Source organism: Dromaius novaehollandiae, chromosome 13 (assembly GCF_036370855.1).
Source record: "Dromaius novaehollandiae isolate bDroNov1 chromosome 13, bDroNov1.hap1, whole genome shotgun sequence".
NCBI lineage: Eukaryota > Metazoa > Chordata > Aves > Casuariiformes > Dromaiidae > Dromaius > Dromaius novaehollandiae.
The window spans coordinates 21,460,662-21,481,598 of record NC_088110.1 but is presented as its reverse complement, the minus strand read 5'-3'; the positions used below and the strand labels follow the sequence as shown (position 1 = coordinate 21,481,598).

The following is a 20,937-nucleotide window of genomic DNA, read 5'->3' as shown; positions in this document are numbered from 1 at the left end:
TCCCTTTCATTTTTGCAAAATTCCAGCACACCAACTTGACAGAGCAGTTCAGCATTTAGAAGGCTTATTTTGAAGCTATTTTAAAACATAACATGCCACTTACTAATAAACTACTAACACTTCCTGAGTGCTAATGATAAGCCACGGCCAGGTAAACAACATCCACACTAAGGGAAGAACCTGCCAAACTGTGCTTTTAGCAACACTTACTACCATGGGTTTTCTATGTGCAAATGGTAATCATTTGTTCCTTTAATAATGGAAATATTCTTACAGCAATGACACATAGGATGCTCCAGGAGTCTGTAATAATATGAGAGACGTCATGTACCCATTTATAGCCTTTGTTTCTGAAAGGGCAATAAATGGATAATGATGGGGGGTGGGAGGGACACCAACAAACTTACTTTGATGAGTCTTGAGCTAATATTTTGCCTACATAATTAAGTTTAACATTATGAAGTTAGCCTGCCCCCATTAAATACTACCTTTGAAACCACTGTAAATTGGATTGGGTCTTTTGTCACAGCTGCAAAAAGAACATGAAAAGTTATGTAGGACTGTATAATTTAGAGCATGATGGAAGCAAATGTGGATGAGCCATATAATATTTTATATTTCTACGTCAGTTCAAATTGTTACATTTGCGTTCTGCCTATTAATATGTCTGCATTTAGTATTAATGCCACCTTAAAATAATTACTTATTTCCAGCTTATCAGTAGAGAAAACACCAGCTAAATCAACACACAAGTCAGACAGTGATGAATACAATATTCTAAATTGGATTTATTTTTTCAGACATCAATGTAATACATAAGCACATTTAATTAAGGGGGGAAATATAGTAACAAGCAACCAATTAACAGAAACAAAGCACGTCTTTGAAATCTTTGTTCTATACTTACACATGAAAACTTCCCCAAAAGTTAAGTGGGAGTTGTCAGTCAACATAGCAAGGATTTCAGATATATATATATATATATATATATATAAAAGAACTCATTAGTGAGTTTGTCATAACCAAAATGTATTTATTTTTAGGATAAAAAAAGAATAACCATTACCTCATGCAATGTACAAAGTCTTTAAAACAAATTCATTAATGCAAGTGAAAGACTAATGCCTTAGGCATTTTTTTAAAACATCAAAAAAAAAATCAAGGAGTTTTACAAAATTCATCTCATAACTAGTTTTCTCAAATCCTTTCTTAGCACTGGGAAAGAGTCCTGTAACTTTCTTGCACCCCAGGAATTTATTGAGAGGTACTTCTTTCAACACAAGTTCTTGTAATATGTCTAGGAGTTCTCTAAATTACAAGAGCTTCTAATGACATTTTTAAGTGCAAAAGATGTTTTCTTAGCGTTTTCCAATTAATGAGGTAAAGAGTTACAAAAAAAAAGGGGGTAGCAGGATATCAACTGTACGTACACTAGATGGAAAAAAAAGGCAAGTCTGAAATACAAGGTTATGGTGTATGACAAGGGAGATATGAAAGGAGGACTGAGGGGGGTGGAGGGGAAAGAAGCAGTAGCTCCCCAGCAGAACTTTAAACCAAAGCTCTTGAAATCCACTCAGCAGATCACCAATAGCTGAAAATAAAGAATGTTTATTAGCATGTCTGACAAGCTGGACTATCAGCAAAGAGGCTGTACAATAGTCACAATTATAGCTGACTGCCTAACAATGCTGAGAATGTAAATGCTGCTTTAACAGCTGCATCACATCCCAACCAACTATGCAAAGACTAAAAGATCCATCCAGTTATGAGTTCCTGACAGCAACAATAGGGCCACAATTACAGAGCAGTAGCTTCCATAGTAAATAATGTAATATATGGCAAACGAGAGACTGAGTTAGCAAAATGTGCTATAAAAGAGTATAAAAGTTTTTACAAACTTTCTAAAAAGTTCTTCTTTTGGAAAGGAGGAATACTAGTCTGTGGCCTGGCATTATTACAATAACTAAAGCAGTTGTATCAGATTGCTGGTGATCAACCTCTTCCAGATCAGAGGTGCATTTGTAAAATGCCCCAGGGTGAACGACCAAAGGCTGGCCAGACAGTCGAGGAATTTTAATATCTGCAGCAGAATCAGCTGTGTTTGTCGAGGATGGACTAACACTTGGGTCTGAAATCGCTTTACTTGGTATGCAGAGAACAGCATGACACAGGCTAACATGCAATTCGCAGTCCCTCTGTCTGGCTCCCAAACACAGCCCTGAGAATAGTTTCGTTTTCTCCATTTTAAACCTTCTTGCTGGGGACGGTGTTCTGTTGCATTTCTGATAGGCTTGGTGGGGACTGCAACTCAGGGCTTATCAGAAAAGGTTAGTTTCATGAAAAGACATTTTGAATTTCAAGGTGTGTTGGGGGGGAAGATAGCCTATTAGCTCAGGTAAAAATCCAAGTTGCTTTTCTTCAGCATTACTGAATCCCAATTTATCATCCTGGGTTAATCAGCTTCTTGATAGCAGATGTGCCCAGTACATCCCCCCCACTGGATACTAATGATGACCACTGTGAGCCCCAAGGTGAATGAAGCAGATCCTAGCTTCTACTGCCTGAAGGGGCTGAGAAGGACATACTCTTGCTCCAGGTTCACCTAGAGGCTCTTCCTGCCATTTGTTCCCCCGTTACCTACTCAGCCACCTCTCAATGAACTGTATCAGTTCCATCTGCTTTGAAGCTCCAGGCAAACTATACAGTTTCCAACCAAATCCTCAAATCTCCAAGTTCTTCAGTGTTTTTTTTCCCCCTGAGTCTGGGGCAGATTTTGAAGTCTAAGCAAAGCTTGCTCTTATGTTATGAAAAATGCTGCAAAGTTCCTGCCACCAAGGGATGCAAAAATCATGTCATCTTTCCCAGATTTCTAAGTTTACAATGCTACCGCTCCAAGCCCATGTCACTCCTATTTGTTTAGCCACATAGTAACATCTTCTGAATCTTAAGAGTACAGGGGAGTTACTTGCTCAACAAGCTGATCTGATCTGCATTCACCAAAAGCAAGTCTCTTTGAACACTCGTGTGTTCCAGAAATCTGATACTAACAACTCAAAAACATACTGTAAATGAAATTTAATGGAACAAAAATTTCAAGATTTACAACACTGTCCAAGTTCCATTTCATTTTTTTCCTTAGCAAATGCTTCTGAATTCCTCTGAACTGCTCTGTAACTTTAAACTGGACACTCTGTACTCTGCCTGTCTACGTTATGACCTCAGCCAAAAATTCAACTTTATTTTAAAATGTCAATAGAATAAGATGTGCGTAGAAATGCCATGAACCACAGAAGTAAAAGACTACACCGTAACATTCAGAAAAGTGGCATAACCTCTCTTGCCACCTCACTCCTTATACAGTGGTAGGGGGTAGGGGGTTTTGGAATTTATGTTTTTGTTGTTTTTAACCTTAAACATTAGCTCAATCCAAAAAACACATTCAACTGTACATTTTCTGAGGTCTCAGAAGACACTTTCTTTTGTTTCCATTTTAAAAGAAAAGGAAAGGAAAGAATCAAGGTTAGAAAGAAACGATTAAATACGAAGTTCCTTTGGAGTCCATCCTCAAAGGCTGGTTATCCAGAAGTAGTCATCTTCCTCGATCTTGATGTTTTTTTGTTTTTGTCTTTTTCTTTTTGTCATCTGTTTTCGGTTTCAATGCACAGACACATGCAGACACACCAGCAATTGCTTTGGGTAAGTCTGTTCCTTTGTACCACTTATTTTTCTCCTTATCATAAACTTGGACTGTTTTGGAAAAGACTGTTTCTTCCCAGCTGTAGCCTCCAAGAATATAAATCTTGCCTTCCCAAACGGCCACCCCTGACTCACTGTTTGCTTGCAGCAAAGGAGCAACTCTGGTCCACTGGTTACACTGAGGGCTGTATGACTCCACACTCAGAATGTCAAAACGGGCCATGGTTTCTATGTTGTCATCGCTGCCTCCAATGGAATAGATATGGTCCTGTAAGGTGCACATACTGTGCCACCCCCTGGCAGTGATCATTGGCCTTTTCTCCTCCCAAACATCCGTGCGATAATCATAGCAGAGCAGATTTTTTCTATATGGGCCAATTTGGTAATCATGGCCTCCTGAAATGTACACAAATTCCTTGTAGACTGTTCCAGCATGGCCATAAGTAAACCTAGGACAGGCAAACAAAGAGTCCATCTTAGTACTTATGGATTTTATTGAGATACCTGAGACAGATACCCAGCATTTAACAAGGATTGATACTAAACAAGAAAATTAATGGTAACTGAAGACAGGAGAATCCCTAATCCTGTTAGTTACCCAGTAACTTTTCTCCATATTCATACTGCTGGCTGCAGAGTACTAAGGTACAACAATCACTTTTTAAGGCATCCTTTTCATACCTGTTCGCTACAGAGCACTAAGGTATGACAATCACTTTTTAAGGCATCCTCTACAGTGTGTCATACAACAGAAGTAACCCATCCTGCTCTAGTTGGCATGGCCTTCTCTCCCATTTTTCTGTTCCAGTGCTTGGGTTGGATCAGTCTGAGAGGGCCTGAGAGGAAAAAATCCACATCTCAGCAAGGGATTCTATGACAGAAAGAGGAAATAATCATGATACCTGTCAGACTTAACAGTAGTGATTAACCAAGAAAAACCAACAAGAAAACTACTACTGCCTTCCCCTTCCTCAGCTTCAGGATCATGAATCAGTTCTTACTCACCAATGTTCACAGCCCAGTTTATTTACAGGCATGTTACGTCCAATGTCCTTTTCATGATCTACCTGTCTGTTCTATCACTTCTGCTCTACAGGTTATAACTTCTCCAGTCACCTCAGAACAAGTCAGACCTTATCAATCATAGATCAGAGGACATATTTGAAATAGGACAAAATAAGCTGGTAGAAACCAACATCATATATGCTGTTTCCATAGGGCAAAGAGAAAATCGCTTTGACTGGCTATAATTAAGCCACTACAAACCCAGTTCTTGAGGCTGTTCTTAACTTTGCATAAGGATATTTCTGACCAAACCCCTTTGAACTCAAAGTAGAATGCTAAGATGAGGGACAGCCTCGGCTTCTTTGAACACACCCTTCCTGCACATGCTTTTCTTTTTTTTTGGTCAAAAGATGTAGCTGCAGCACCGGCCATGACAAACCGGCTCATACATTGCTACAAAAAGCCCAAACAATTTAACGCCCATGGGGCTGCAGAGCAATATACACATCACACTGCACTCTGCTACCATCCTTTGTAGTCAAGGACTCAAGATACCTCAACCTCTATGGCAGGCAAACCTACGTCAACATTGCTTTAGCCTGGAACGCTTTTGAACCAAGCCTGAATATGCTCAAAATTGAATGTGGATAGAACCTTGAGCTGTTTTATTTCACATGGTAATAGTCTGTCTCAACTACACAAACTGTACCATAACTTCTTCCATACACATAAAGTACCAAGCACTTTTGTGCCAAGGGAAAAGGTGGAAAAGAAAAGCAAGAAAAGACATTTACCCCGAAAGCACAATACTTCTGAGAAAAACTAAAAGATGCTTATTATTCTAGAGGCCTACCAAGCTCTCTGATCCCTGACCAGCGTCTGAATCAGATTGTTTTAACAAGCTCCTGCTACAAGAAACAAAAATCCTTGACGCACTTGGCTTAAGTATATAGCATGCCTAGGACAGACACTGCAGCTGTAGGGGCTGCAGTACCATCCCTGGAGAACTTGAAGAGAAGACTTTAGAACTCTATCACTTCTTAGCCACTTGCTTTAAAAGCTTAAAGGCAAGATTTAAAAAAAACAAAACAAAACAAAAACACACACATCAAAACAAAAGATCCTCAGGGATAGCTATAAGACCTCATCCAAAAAAGGCGTCTCAAAAATTCCGTAGCTCACAATCTGCCTAACCATGGAGGCACCTAAATCCTGCTCAGTGCTTCCATGAGACATGAAGTTCCCTAGGCACATGCATTCCAGCTTTTGCACCTTCCAGAAATGCTGTGTGTAGTATAGATGGGCTCCCAATTCCTGTCCCTAAGAGACTACAAAGTGGAGCAGCATCCAAGTCTCCTGTGACACCCAGTCTGGTTGGTATACTCTTTGCTTCTCTACGCACACAGAGGGGTGGGTCTGAGAAGCTCGACCACCTATCTGGGAAACGGGATGGACAACCTACATTCCTTGCCTTTCCCAAACTGGGTGGGATTTTAAACCCACATCTTCTAACCAACAAGCTACCTGGAAGACATACAGTACAGCACACTATGGAGGCAGTATGAGATCATAGACAGCTTTTAGGAGGCAAAACAAGAAGAGTATGGTGACACTGAATCCAAAACATAGCAGAGGGTTATCGTACTGCTGATAGCAATCCCATTAAAGATTAAAAACCAAAAATGCTGAATGTAATGAACTTCACCGACCCTGGGTGACATAGGCTAAACTATTCCCTATGTTAACAGGAAAGCAGAATTCTATATAGGTAGGTGGTAGACTCTTCCTCTTAAGCCCATGCAAGCAGTCTAGCATAGACTGCTATACAAAAAGCACTGAAACTTTTCTTTTTTCCTTAACCAGTGGGTACGTCCAGTGAACAACAATAGTTAAAACAGTAATTTGAAAAGGCAATCATATCTGAAGCATCAAATTGGCTGTGAATTTATTATTTTTTCAATATAGGGAGATTACCTGTTGAAACAGGCTAAGATGCTTTCACTTAGACTAATTTATGAAAAGCTCATCCAAAATTGCACATACTAGGCTTCAAATTAATAAGAAATTGCATGAAACAATACAAAAATTTAAAACAATCAAAAAGAATGCTTCCTATAGGCCCTGTGGTTTAAACAGTGGCATTTTTAAGTGTACAACAGAACAGGACATTTCAATACAACAGGCCCAGCCATTCTCCAACTGCAAGCAACAAGCATTTTGGCAGCATCATCTATAAGAGAGTGGACAGAAAAGACAGAGGCATTAAGGAAAAAGAAGTTCTAATTCAGAACATATTAGAACCAACCGCCAATTTTGAATAACCTTCCCAGACATAATGCTGCAAAAATTACAGCTTCTGTCACAGTAACACCATTCGGTAAGCTCTAGAAAAATTTAGGATTTATCTTCTTGAACAGAATGAATGCCACACACAGCCCAACTCTATTAAAACTTTGGGAATCCTGTACTCCAACCAAAGTCCAGGCGAGCTGTGGTTACTCAGAATCTTAAGAGTCCATCTGTTGCAACCCTGCAAGATTATTCACGATACAACTAGTAGAACAGCTACCATCATTCATTAACCTGTTCCAACATGTTTCCTCGTACAACTGCTCTCAGTTGTTCTGCCAAACTTTAACCTAGGGCCACAAAATTAATTTCACTGATGCCTGCAGCACACTTTTGCTAAGTCTATTCAAGATGAGAACACATTGCACCAGCTTCTGCTCTGCCAAGCTAGTCACCTACTGCTGTTCCCTTCCAGACTGGAAACTGTGGCAGCAACTGCTCCCAAAGAGACAGGAGGAATAGCTAAAAAAAAAAAAAAATATAGCACCTCTCTTAGGAATGGGAAAGGTATCCTATAACCATGAACCCTGATGAGGTTCACGCAAAATTCACTTGTAGCAGACTTGGACCAGCTCCATCATTTAGATAGGTTGGCTGAAGTTTTCCAATTAAGCATCTGCCTCAGGATGTGGTGTTTTCTCTTCCAGTAAGACAGCACTATTTCAGTCAAAACAGCTCAGCTCCTTTCCAAGAAAAGTGGTTAGGGAAAACAACACATTGTTTTGACCACACTGAGGGGTGGGGGAAGAGTCTGCAAAGCTCTTTCTTTGAGGAGCATTATTGTTCAAGGACGTAGAACTCGGAAGTGGACAGGAGGCCTGCGTATCAAGGATGCAACCACTACCTTTCCCCTGAAAATCTCCACACATGGCATGCCATGACTCTTTGGAAAGAAAAAATCCTTACCTGCATGTTCCGAATAAAATCTTTAGCAAATGTAACTTCTGAAAATCCCACCCCACACAGCTCTAACCCAGCTATGCACAAGCCATCACCACAGAACATGTGCCTGTCACTCCAAGGAACAGTTTGCCATACAGCTGCTGGCTTGAGCAGTCAGAAGCAACACAGTCAGAACAGTCAGAAGCTAGGGACAGGGAGCCTGCTTCCCGTGACCATGCACTTAAGAGGACCAAAACAGCCCCCCACCCACTACCCCCCTTCTAAAAGCAACTGTGGATGTTCCCTTCAGAGAGGACAAGACAGAAAATGTGGTAAACAAAAGGGATACAGTCGAACGTGTTTTCTGATGAGACTATGACAGTAAGGAAGCAGAGGACTGGACCCTCTAATTCCTCCTACATGAGGAAGAAAGACTTAATGCTAGATTAGGGCTGGGAAAGATGTCATTTGGGAAAAAAATGAAAATCGGTATGAGAAACAAAAGCACGTGAAAGGGGAGAAAAACATGACAGAGAACGAAGAGTATGTTGAAGGGAAAATGGGAAGAATATGCAGAAGCAACTGCAACCAGCATGCATTCTCCTAGCCTTGAATAGATAACAAAATTCTCTCTCATTCTTCCTCTGCTGTCAGCAAATACATCTGAACAACACCAGTAAAGGACTGCCCCGCTCCCTTCCAGCAGTTGTCCACACCTGCTGCAGCCCACCTTCTTCTTGGGGCTCAAGTGGCATTAGCTCGTACCTGCTTTCAGATAGTTTCTGCTGTTGACCTCGGCACTGATCTTTGCCTTTTGCAACCTGAATACAGTTATTTTAACTTTATTCCTTCTGTATAGAAAAAACATTGCTGCTAACAGTATGTTGCCCAGTGCGGGAGTTCCCAAACAGGAGAGAGAAGGCTGGAAAGCCAGAAAATTTGTAGGTACTAAGTGTCCATTAAGATGTAACTAAAGATGTATTAACAGGTAAGAGAGCAGCTATAGGGAAAAATGGGAAACTAGACTGTTCATGCAGCTGTACAAACACCTGAGCTGGCACAAGGGAGAGTTAGCACAGGAGCAGGACAGAGCAGGCAGGGAGAGACAGGACACAGGACTATTTCTTTGGAGTACAGCAATAGCTTAAAATAGTCACAGCACTACTAGTTTAACCCTGCAGTTTAACAACCAGCTAAGCTGATATAACTGGGGTCTCTCCCATAAGGGGAACATTTGCCTAGTCCAAACTGATCAGCTTGCCAACATAACCAAAAATTAGTCGTTGCCCCCACCTCACCAAGGTTCACTTTTAAATGCCAGAGCTGCAAAATTCCCAAAGCCAATGCACAGGGAGCAGTAGGAACAGACAGACAAGATTGCCCCTTTTCAGAGAGCTTAGAATCTGGTCGGCTTAAGCCAAAGACCATTTTTATATAGAGGAGCGGGGAGAGGGAAGCAGGCTGAAAAAGAAAAAAAAAAAAATTTAACCCTGTTCCCAGGCAAGTGTTTTTTTAAACAACATACAAGGCAGTCACGCCACATCTACATTTCTTTAAAAAATGTGTCTGAAACAACTGTGCTACAATTTCTGTGAGATGTTACTGGAGTCTCACAAGTCACCCCAATTAACAAAAGAGCATAGGAACTAAAGATACTCTCATATGCAACTTTCCAGGGAAGATGGTGCTGTGTAGCCACAACTCCCAGATCTGCTTACATGAGCAGAAGAAAACAAGCATCCTGCTTCTTAAGAGCACTCAAGCCCAGCTGTTAGTCTGGATCAGACTCGCATTGCAGCACCTACCCAAAATAGAACTGGGTAACAGGCTTCTGTGCCTTCACTGGCTGCCTAGGGCTCTGCAGTTCTGCAGCTAAGGGAATAAGGAAAAAAAACCTAAACTCTAAAAATCAAATTGCAAGTACCTTGTCGATGATGCCACTAAGAAAGCAAGCGCTACTGCTGAAGCCACAGGTTCCAGATGTCGTGAAAATACCACCTGTATAGCCAATACCCTTGTAATTCTTGAGAATGTGAAACACTATAAAATCTGAATAGCTGTTTGCAAATTAAATGCTATCCTACTAGCCTTACAAAGTCACCACCCAAATGCTGATTCCAGGTACAAGTAATGTCCTGCGCTGTTGTTACTTACAGTAAGAGCTTCAGTACTAAAGCCTCGGGAGAGGGATATCACATTTGCCAAGGATATCTGGTATTTGCATACAGGTAAACGTGAATCTGCAAAAGCCAATATAAACAGCCAAAGACAAACACCTTACAAGGAAAATGACTATAGCTAGGCAGCAAAGTAAGGCCAAACAAATTATAAAAGCCTTTGATCAAGACCTAAGCAGGGCCTCTGAAAAGACTCAGCTCCGAGTGACTTCTGGAAAAGTATTAAGACCTAGAAAGGAAAATTACAAGGCCTCTTCCCTTCCTTCCTTCAGGTGTACCTCGGGACAGAAATCAAAACCCAATTTGCTGATATGAAGCACACTGCCCAGAAGAGAGGGTTGCTCAATTACTGCTTATATGGTATGTTACTTGCTGATACAATGTTGGTTATTTCTCCTTTTGCCTCCTTCCTAGGGATACCCAGTCAGTCACCTGCTAAAATCAGGTAAGCTCCCTCCACCGCCACTCTTCAAACACAGGCTAACTTTCCAAACTTATCTCTATTACCTTGGCAAGCCTGCTATATAGGACCACGTATCTTTTTGAGGACTATAGGTCTCAACTGAAGAAAGCGCCCCATTTTCATTCCTGCCACCAACAGCTACCAGCATGTCGGTAATAGCTCCCAGGTAGAAATCTACGCGACGTTGTCTCATGGAGGCAACCTGTCAAAAAAATAACATGTTGACATCTTCAAATATCCGGTAAGCAGGCTGACTTAATGTATATTCATGTCTGAGGATAGTTTTTTCCCTATTAATTTGAAAATGAGAACTACTGGTTTTGATCTATTACATTCAAAAAATACTTTTGTTTTTCCTGCAGTACCATGTTACATAGGACTCCGTTTCAAAAAAAAGGGGACAACAGAAAGCATCCAAAAAACAGGCCACCCTATAAATGTTTCAGTGTTACACGGGTCACCTTGCAAAACTCCATGAATAAAAGTATACTGGAAGCACTCAAAACCAGAATTGAATCTCAGAGGATTACTGGCTCAAAAATGCAGGAAAAGTGTAATATTTTATAGGTCCTGCATCAGCAGCAGGGCTTTACAATACGACTGGAAGTGAATAGCTTGTTCTAAGAGACATTTAGCAAAGCGACATTTGACAAATGTCAGAGGCATTTTCTTTTTATATTGGACCCAGTTTTGATTTATGTGTACTACTGCTTGGGAAAGATGAGCTAAGCAATCACCTCTGTAGACTCACTCTAGCACTATTCTCAGAAGTAATTTGAAAGACCTGCAGTTAGGAGCTGAACAGGAATTTCAACAGATTAGATGCCTAGTTCCTCAGTGAAGTTGAAAATCTGCCCCGAACACTTTCCCTGCATGTGTAACTAAAGCATTCACACAAAGGATTCAAATAGCTGCTTTCCCATTTAAGCAATCCAATTTTCCTTTTGCAAACATTGTTACATGTTGACTATTGTAATGAGCATCTTCCTTCCACCAAAAAATGAACACCACACTCCAAACATTAAGGACTTTAAACAGAGATATAATACAGCTCAAGTCTCACCTTTATCCACTGGTTACAGCGGGGATCATACCTATATAAGAGATTTGAAGCTGCATCCCCTCCATTGTCTCTTGAAAAGCTGCCTCCGGCTATGAAGATGAAGCCTCCCAGGACTGCAACACAGTGGTGACTTCGTCTGGCTGGGAGAGGGGTTTCTGCTACCCATTGCCCCTTTCTGATGTCCAAGAAGCAGGTATCATCACTCAGTTCCAAGCACCGTTCGGAAACCTCCCCACCCACAAAGAGGAGCCTTTCCTCGCTAGTTCTCAGAGCAGTCCGTTTGTTCTGCAGCACCGGCTGAGCAGTGACATTATTATGATAGTTCACTGCTTCCTCTATAAAACCCTCACAGTTTGCTTCTTTGGGAAGAAGAGAGCAAACAGCAGGCTTGACTCGATGGAGAAGATCACTTTTAGGTATCAAAGGAAAGTGAATGTTATCCAGAACCTGGTAAGCCTCATTCTCCCTTTCCGGGTACTGGGTAAGCCACTGCAAGGCAGCCTGCAGTAAGTCATGCTCACACTCCTGCTGCACATTGCTGCTGTCCAGGTACTGGCACAACTTCTGCATGGAAACATTTTGCAAGAAGTCTGGGGTGAAAGACAGCGTGCCAAAGTTCTGCAAGATGAAAGAATCAATGTAGGAGTCAAGGCGCTTCAGGTTGTAAATAGAGGCTAACTCTTGTAGGTACAAGTAGTTCTCCTCACTGACTTCATTCTCAAGGTACTCACAACAGAAGTCGACCACCTTCCAGATCTGCAGCAGGTGAGCTGTTTCAAGCACATAGTCAATATTGCCTCCATCCAAAGACAGCTCACTGCCATACAGGAAATCTACCACAGCCTTGAGACCAATATAAGAGGCTCCAAAGAGTTCAACCTCTTTTTGGTGGGCTTCTCGCATGCCAATAGTGAACATAGAGTTGAAGTAGTCACTGCAAACAGCTAGGAGATTCCGATGGGCAGGGACTCTCTGCTCATCCACCACAAGGACAATATCACAGAAGAGGCCTCGGTGCCTCTGCTCATTCAGACTCTGAAGAACAAGACTAGAGTGGTCGTCCCATCTGTACACCTGTGATAAACAAACAGGATCAGACTGATGTTTTGTTTAGCAAGGGAAACGACAGCATTCTTGAAGTGTTTTCTCAAGACAGATATTCACACACAGGAGAGAAAGCTTATTTGTGCTGCAATTGATTTGAACCAGTCGGCATGTGACATACTATGAGCCTAAGCTCCTCACCTTCACTTTGAAAGGCCTATACAGGCTCTATCCCTTCCTACTATCCATTTCTGTCATAATTAACTCCCATCTCCTCCACAACACTGCATCCAAACCTCCTCTTTCATGATTTATAAGACCATAATTTTCTGAAACTCTTCCACTCATTGTCTTTAAGATATCTTGCTGACATTTCCTTTTTTATTTGTCCCCCAAATGACTTTTCACATAGTCTCTCACAACCAAGCTACACACTAAATATTTGGAGTGGGAGACACACATGCAGCACTGTGCCAAATTTTCATTCATCCCATGTATTGTTTGGGTTAGTGCTTACTTGACAGCTACTCCCTCTTAAAGCTTTTCAGAACTCTGCATTGGTAAGCACGTTAGGGTAAAATCCCTGTCTGTCTTTCCATATTATTCCAGGCACGCACACTGCATTCAAAAAACAGTAGCTGTTTATTTACATGCAAAGCTACATATGTTGGTAACTTATTCCCATATGACCACTGCTTGCTTCCAGAAACCAAGGTAGTTTTTGTTTTAATGAATTCAACTAAATATACATTTTTTTTGAAAGGGGAAGATGCCCTCAGAATATGTCTGTTAATTGCCCTTCTGGGACGCTTCTGATCCAGACACTCTTTTCACTAGCTCTGTATGTGCCGTAGAGCTCCTGAAGCAAGCAGTCAGTGTTCCCTTCTTTTGCACAGACTTATGTTACCAGTCTTAAAAGAACCAGCCTGGAAACATTTTGTTAGCTCTAAACATTTCTGGCTGCAGGACTCTGGATCTTGCTCAGTTCTGCACCTTCAGACTCTATTCCCACAGAGTTCTGACCCTAAAAGGGTGTCTCAGGCTATAGACATTTTGGAAAAGGTTGCACAGCTGACCTGAGCTCTCCTCAAGCCTTCAGTCATTCAGCCTCTCCTTTCTCAAACTACTGCTTGCCATTTACTCCTTTAAAAATCATAAATACGCGTTTTCAGTTTCCCAGATAGACAGCACATGATTATTTCTGTCTGGCGAACCCATCAACGGGTTGGTTAACTCACTGGGAGACTTCTCTATGCACCTGGATGAGGAAAGTTCAAGTCCCAGAGCCAAGCTTTTTCTGCTGCATGGAAACCTGACTCTGTATATGCACTCTGTGTAAATAATTTGGTAACCATACTTTCATACAAGATGTCCAAGATTAATGCACACAGCTCACCACTGTCCAGACATAACGGCAGCCAGTCATTCTGAGCTAATACCAAGTTCGGGAGCCTGACCTCCCACATCTGCCTTTTAACAGTTGGCGGTACAGTGACAGGCAGTCTGCCAAAGATCAGATCCACATTAATAACCAAATACGCTGGGAAAGATAAGATTTAGCCAGTATAGCAGCATTTCTTTTATACATAGCAAGACCTGCTTCTATAACATTATGCACAGAGACACAGGTTTCTGCAGCAAAACAGAGCCTACTGATTTACTTTCAGGATCATGTCCTGAAACTCAAAGAGCCCTAAATATACACCTGGCAGGTTCAGAAAGAACCTGCAGGGAACATGACCACTCCCCAAAGGCCTGCAATTGCTCACCATGCAATTCTTCATCCTGCAGCTAATAAATGATTTTTATTATTATTAACTCCCATATGGGAATTTGCATTTTACATCCTCTCCAAACTGAAAACTCAAGGGCCACTTTATAACAATCACACTGTGTTTGTTGACACTGGGGAAAGAGGGGGGCATCATACATCTGAGCTTCTGTCTGCTTCTCTGTTTAGACCTCATCTACAAAGAAAGTTTCATCAGATGCAATTTCCCAAATGAATACCCTTAACATTATATCCAAGTGGTTTCTCTTTAGCTTTGCATATACTTTTTTCTAAACAACGGAGGCTAAGCTGCCAAAAAGCCTTCTTTTAGAGCAACTGCATACAAGTATACAGAGTTAAACCAATCTAACTAGACAGGCTTCAGTAATTGTAAGTTTTCTGGGCCAAAACTCTGAGCATACCTCATACTCTGAATTTAAAACACAATCTATAGCACAGACAACAAAATAACTTCCACCGAACAATATAATTGCCAGAGAACTGTAACAGGGGGGAAAAAAAAAAAGTATGGGCTTTAAAAATTGTAAAGGTTTTATCCTCTTTTTTTAGCTTGAGAGATGCTGATGTCACACAGGTGCCCAAGCAGAGGCCTAGAGGTGGAGGAGGTAGGAAGAAGAATAAACATGCCAAAGGACAAACCATACATTTGAGGCAATTATGAGAAAGGGTTTCTTACAGGATGAACAGAGGTAATAGCCAACAGCTTACAGCACCTCATTCTGAATTTGACTCGTGAGACAAAGTTATTGGATTAAACCAAAACCACATTCCTTCTCATCCTTTTAAGTGGTTGATCATCTCTCTCAATATTCTCTAATACCACCATCTTGCATAACGAGATTACATGAGAATATAAGAGCTGCCGAAGATCCCCATTTATTTAACTGGCTGCAGAGTCAGCAGTGCAATCCTGACTGCGAATACTTATGACAACTTGTACTGCTAAAATCCTCGCTGCCCTGTAGAACTGCTGCCACTTCAGAAACCATGCATAAAATGATTACTCATGGCACCGAATGGACTCAGAATACATTAACATATTTGAGCCACTCAGCAAGTTAGCCATTCATTCAGCGAACAAGAAACACAAGATGATAGTTACACATTTCAAAACCAAGACAAATTTTACACGAAACACAAACAGCTTTCTCAAGTTATTTATATTCCGTTGAACAACTTTGACATTAACCAGTAATTCTAAGTTTAACAGATAGTGACAGCTGCTGTCTCAGCAAGAAGACAACATAACGCTGTCAAGTTAATTAATTTTTAATGTAACAAATTATTATTACATTCAGACTAAACCTTTAAATGGTATATAGGATCAGCACTCAGGAAAAGATTATATTGGAAGGGATGCATTTAGAAATTAGTTCTTTGTATCTTTAAGCGTTCATTATTAGAGCTGTAGAAGTCCTAACTTCCTTTGGATTCAAGTATCCAATTTCTTTTGGATTTTTAATGGAGTATCACTACTCCTCAGTGAGGCAAAAGAAAATAAGATCTGTCTCATTCAACTTTGATAAGATAGACACAGGCACTGAATAGTTTTGCTTTTCTAACTGTGGTAGGTAGATGCTTGCTCTGCAATGCCTGTAACCTAGTGCTTACACTGTAACAAAAAAAAAAAGAGCAGTTTTCACCAACATGAAACAACATGAACACAATTACTGCCGAATTAACATCTTATAAAATGTAGGTTGTCATCCTGATTTTGCATGAAGAGTTACTTAAGATAGACTTCTGGGATTCCCAGCAGAGATCGATTTATTTGTGCCGACAGAGATCCCAGACAAAGAAAATGAACCTCACGAACCTAAGAAAACATCCCACTGAGTTTACAGGATTAACTATTGTTTGCTGGATCATGGCTCCCATTCTGTACAAAACAAAAGATTAAGTTTAAAAAGCAAGCCTAACTCTGCTTCTGTAGCTAGCTTTAGTTTTATGAGATGGATCAATACGTAAAGTTTCCAACATATATTTCATTTAATGACTTAAGTTCTGTTGTAGAAAAAATACTGTGTTGCAGTGATGTAGGTTTCTTTTGTAAGTTATGAGTCACAATGAGCAGATGCCCATTTGCTGCTACTTTTTTTGTTTTTAAGCACAACATAGCAAATTCATATTTCAAGAATATTTGAGCAGATAGATCACTGGTTTTGTATCTTTTCTAGAAACTCCGAATATTCCCCACTTTCCTCCAACACTGTCCATCTACTGCAGAGCCTCTTAGTCCCATTCTCAGGAACAGCAGTTATTTTTGTAACTTGTTTTGGCAGGTAATACAAGATGTACCGACCTTTGAGGATTCACTTATCTTGTGTGGACGACAAATCCTAGTTTGCCGGGTTCCCTCCATGATAGGCCGATCTGCAGCACGTCTAGAACAAAGGCAGAGAACTTGTCAGTGGCATACGCAAAGTGGTAAAAAGCCACATTGTGCTGAATAAACAACAAAAACACATAAAAAGGCCCGTACGTGCTGATCTGCCGCTTGAAAATAGTAGGATTAAAAATAAATATATACCGTTTCAGCTCCCTGATGGATCTTGTTTTCTCACTTTTTTTAACGCTTTGCCGTGCCAACAAGTTCGGCGCACGCTGCTGCACAACCAGAGATCAGCACGGGTACTGGTGATGCCACGGCGCTGCAGGCGCGGGCTGCGAGCTCACCGCTACTCCTCGCCAGAGCCCCAGGGGCAAAACCGCTTCCTGGCGGCGCCCAGCAATGTCACCCCCCGGCTCCGGCGCCTCCCGGAGCGGCGGCCTGGGTCCCGCCCGGCCACCCCGCGCCCCGGCCTCCCCCGCCCCGTGAAGGCCGGGCGGCCGCTCGCCTGCAGCCCCCGGCCTCGGGCAGGGCGACGCTGGCTCCCCCCGGCTGAGCCGCACCGGCTGCGTTTCCACAGCGCTTATTGCGGGGGGAGCGACGAGGCCGGGGGGAAAAAGCTCCCCGGGGGCGCAGAGCTGCCGCCGCGGCGGAGCGCGGTGCCCGCTGCCCCCGTGCCGCCCCCCGCCGCCGCGGCCGTTACCCGGGCGGCCGTTAGCGGGCGCGGGGCCGCCTCCGCGGAGCAGCCCCCAGGCGCGGCTCGGCTCGGCTCGGCTCGGCCCGGCGCCGCCCGCGGGGACCCGGGGGAGGGCAGTTACCACAGCGCGGCGTCCCTAGGGGCTGCGGGCGGCGGGCGGCCTCGCCGCAGGGCCCCCGGCGGCCGCGGCATGGCTCCCCTCCGCCGCCGCGGCCATGGCTCGCCCAGGAAATGCCGGCCGGATTGACAGCGGCGGGGACCAATGGGGAGCGGGCCCCGGCGGCGCGGGGCGGGCACAGGCGGAGGGGCGGGGCGGGGCGGGGCGGGGGAGGTGGGTGGTGGGAAGGAAATGGCGGCGGTGCCCCGGGCTGTGGTGAGGCGTCGCGGCCCCTGTGCAGGGACTGAAACCGCGATGGCTGCGGCGCCCCCGGGGCTGGTGTGCGGCGCCCAGGGCCGTGACGGGGAGCGCTCAGCTCCGCCGCGATCTTCCTAAACGCGACGGGCAGCTGCCTGACCCCGGGGATACGTGGCCGGCGGTTGGTGCCGCTTCGGCAACGCGTGTGGCCCTGCCGCTGCTCCCGTTGATTGAGGCCCGAAGGGTAATAACGGCCCTGGGGAGCGGCGGAGGGACAGGCCGCCCCTCTCGACGTGCGGGTGCCTCCTGCTTGGCAGGGGTGGTGACAAGCAAAGCTGCCTCGGTTCAGCGCGCTTGTTCTTCGCCAAAGCGCAACACAAGTGGAGAAACCGTTTCTCGCTCCAGCGCTTCTGGGCCTCTTCCAGAGGTTTCCATCGGGATGGCGGAGGCTCGAAGGGGTGTGCGTGCCCCCCAGCTCCGTCAGCTCTGGGCTGGGACAGCCGCAGCTGGGCGCGCGTCCCGCGTGGTGGTGGGGCAGTTGTCCCCTCGGAAGGTGACGTGTACAGCACGTGGTGGTGGGGCAGTTGTCCTCGTTGGAAGATGATGTCTACAGCAAAGAGCAGCAGCGTTTTAAACAAGGGGAGTGTCGCTAGGGCTGCCTTGGCCGTGAGCACCTGCAGTATCCCAGCCACCGTCCACTCCCTCTCTGACGGAGAGGAGGTGACGGCTCTACAGTAGCATCTAGCCTGCTGGGTCTGATCTTCAGCCCCAGAGCAAACCACACGTGAGGATGGCTTTCTGCTAATCCAGGCTGAAGATGAGAGACATTTTTGCTTGCTTTTGGGCTTGCCTGTAGCACATGTGACCATTGGGACATAGGATAGTGATCCCTCATTTCCTGGGCTCCCCGAGTAAAAAAGCTGCCTTGATCACAACCCTGATGTTCACTATGGTCTATTAACTCACAGCAGCTCCTTCCTGAAAGAGCATGTTATTTTAGAGAGTGCTCATGCACAAAGAGGACAGAGATGGACAGGCAGGACTTGGAACATTGCATAAAAGGAGAAAGCAAAAATGTGTGATGGAAAAGAGCCGTAAGAGTAAGGCATTAGCAATATATTTTAGGAGAACAGCTAAGCCTCCTGGGGGGCTATAGCTGTATGTCCCGTTTGCTCCCTCCACCCATCCTGAGGCCCTTGCTCAACTTCATTAATAAAGTTTAGACAACTGAACATTGGTTGAGTTACCCAAGACCCCATACTTGGTGGAGACATTTATCTTCTGAGGGACTGCATATTCTTCTCTTCAAGTCCTTTCTCTGCTTGCTGTGCTTCCTCTCTGAGGGCCCCTGTGAAAAGGACAGATGCTCCTGCCAGCCGAGCTGACATCTCCTGCGCAGGGAAGATGCACGTGCAGAAGATGGAGGGCTCAGAGCTCCCATATGGAAAGCAAATCTGGGCTCACTGAAGCCAGAAAAGTAGTTATTTTCCCCTCTTCAGTTTCAGCCACATGAAACTAAGCACAGTATGTATTCCTGCAGGCATTGAAAGAGAAAATCCATGAAAATGTGTCAAGGAAAAGGAAGAGAAGCAAGGAGAAGAGGTTTGGTCCCATGAGAAAGGCATGCATTTCTGAGGTTTGAATCTGGCACTTCTAAACATGAACAAAGTTGCTAATGATGCCAGCTACTGGATCAGAGACCTAAACAAGGTTGAGCTTTTGTCCTTTCAGGGGAAATGACATTTTCAATCAGCCACCTCTCCCCTAGGAAACCTCAGGAGCTCATGAACAAGCTTGAAAAGACAAGGACAACTCCAGCAGTTGTTACAGGTATAAATAGCATTAAGCTGGTGCCAAAGGCTGATGAATGCAGACTACAAAAAAAAAAAAAAAAAAAAAAAAAAAAAAAAGCAGATAATGGTCACCATAAAGGCTTTTAAAAAAGAAAAAGTGTTCCTAAAGACAGTTCGAAAAGAAAATCGATAGAAATTCAGACTTATTAACGTGTGATTATATTATCATCTGGAGTCTGCAGTCCACAAAGACAGTGCAATTCACCCAGATGCTGTGTCCTGTGTTGGTATTGACTTTAAAGACAGTGCTGTCTTGCCCATGACCTCATCTCAATCACAGAGATGCTCTGCAGCAGTACGGCTGTGTTTCTGGCCCAGTGCTGCAATGATCTCTATGTCACTCTGGAATCTGTCTGGAAGAGGCTGCTTGCAGGATTAGAGGTACATTTTGTATAGCAGTAAATGACATACCCCATAATTAGTGCATACACTGGTCACCTTGCTCCCCGAGCTCTCCGCACACACTGGGTAACTGCTTGTTGTAATGAAGTTTCTTACTGTTCTGACTTCATATTTGCAAACCGTACAATGTATCAATGTGCAAACTTCAAAGGAAATGAAGTGTGATACTTTTTTTTCATGGAATGGAGTTTTTATTAAATTTGCAAAAAAAAAAAATAATAATCAGCCTCCCAGATTCATGGTAGAAACTCACTGAGACATACAAAGACCAGTTTTTAAACCTCCGCTCTGCGGCCACAACAACATCTGATGGTATTTGTTTGAAGTTGGGCTCTGCTAAGCAACGGACCAAGGCTCCGTCTCTCTGCGGGCGTAGGGATGGAGTGCAGTCTTACAGAAAACCTTCATTATTTTGCCCAAAAATCCGTCGCTCTCATGAGCGTCCTCTTGGCTTCGGCCGGAATTCCTCCCCCGCTTTTTTTGTCTTTTTCTCGCTCGCCGGTGCTGGAGGCTGAGCCCGGTAGGGGGAGATCGCTCCATCCGCAACGGCGCGGCGGGCGCCGCGGAGCCCCGCGGGCAGGCGCGCAGCGGCGGGGCCCGGGGCTGCCCCCGCCCGCAGGCGCCCCGCCGCTCGCCGGCCGCGCGCCGGGAGGGGCAGGACCGCAGCCCCCCGCTGCTGCTCCGCGGGGGCCGCTGCCCCGGCGGCTCCCCCGGGCCGGCAGCGGGGCCGCCGCGCTGCCGCCCGCGCCCCCGGGGCCGCTTCGTCCCGCCTCCCGCCTCCCTCCTCCCCCGAGGCCGGGGGCGGGGCGCGGCCGGGCGGCGGCGCGCCA

General features: G+C 44.2%; 1 protein-coding gene across 2 annotated transcripts; it reads right to left on the bottom strand.

Moving 5' to 3' along the window:
• Window positions 1-764: 764 nt before the first annotated feature.
• Window positions 765-17,755, bottom strand: KLHL36 (kelch like family member 36). 2 transcript variants are annotated; one of them, XM_064519757.1, is made up of 5 exons: window positions 17,619-17,755; window positions 16,774-16,855; window positions 11,636-12,709; window positions 10,617-10,774; window positions 765-4,145 (listed from the first exon to the last, which is right to left on the bottom strand). In XM_064519757.1, exons 2-5 carry the CDS (start codon window positions 16,831-16,833, stop codon window positions 3,590-3,592), a joined length of 1,848 nt encoding a protein of 615 aa, XP_064375827.1. In that variant the 5' UTR covers window positions 16,834-16,855; window positions 17,619-17,755; the 3' UTR covers window positions 765-3,589. The 2 variants fall into 2 exon arrangements, with proteins under 2 accessions (XP_064375827.1, XP_025948362.1); XM_026092577.2 differs by lacking the exon at window positions 17,619-17,755 and adding an exon at window positions 17,002-17,217.
• Window positions 17,756-20,937: the final 3,182 nt, after the last annotated feature.

Bases quoted from the DNA above. Each gene is read 5' to 3' on its own strand.
- KLHL36 (XM_064519757.1), bottom strand. From the start codon at position 16,833: ATGGAGGGAACCCGGCAAACTAGGATTTGTCGTCCACACAAGATAAGT. The intron at 12,710-16,773 runs GTCGGTACATCT...TGTTTATCACAG, and splicing joins AGATAAGTGAATCCTCAAAG to GTGTACAGATGGGACGACCA. The intron at 4,146-10,616 runs GTAATAGAGATA...TGCCTGTCCTAG, and splicing joins TATATAGCAGGCTTGCCAAG to GTTTACTTATGGCCATGCTG.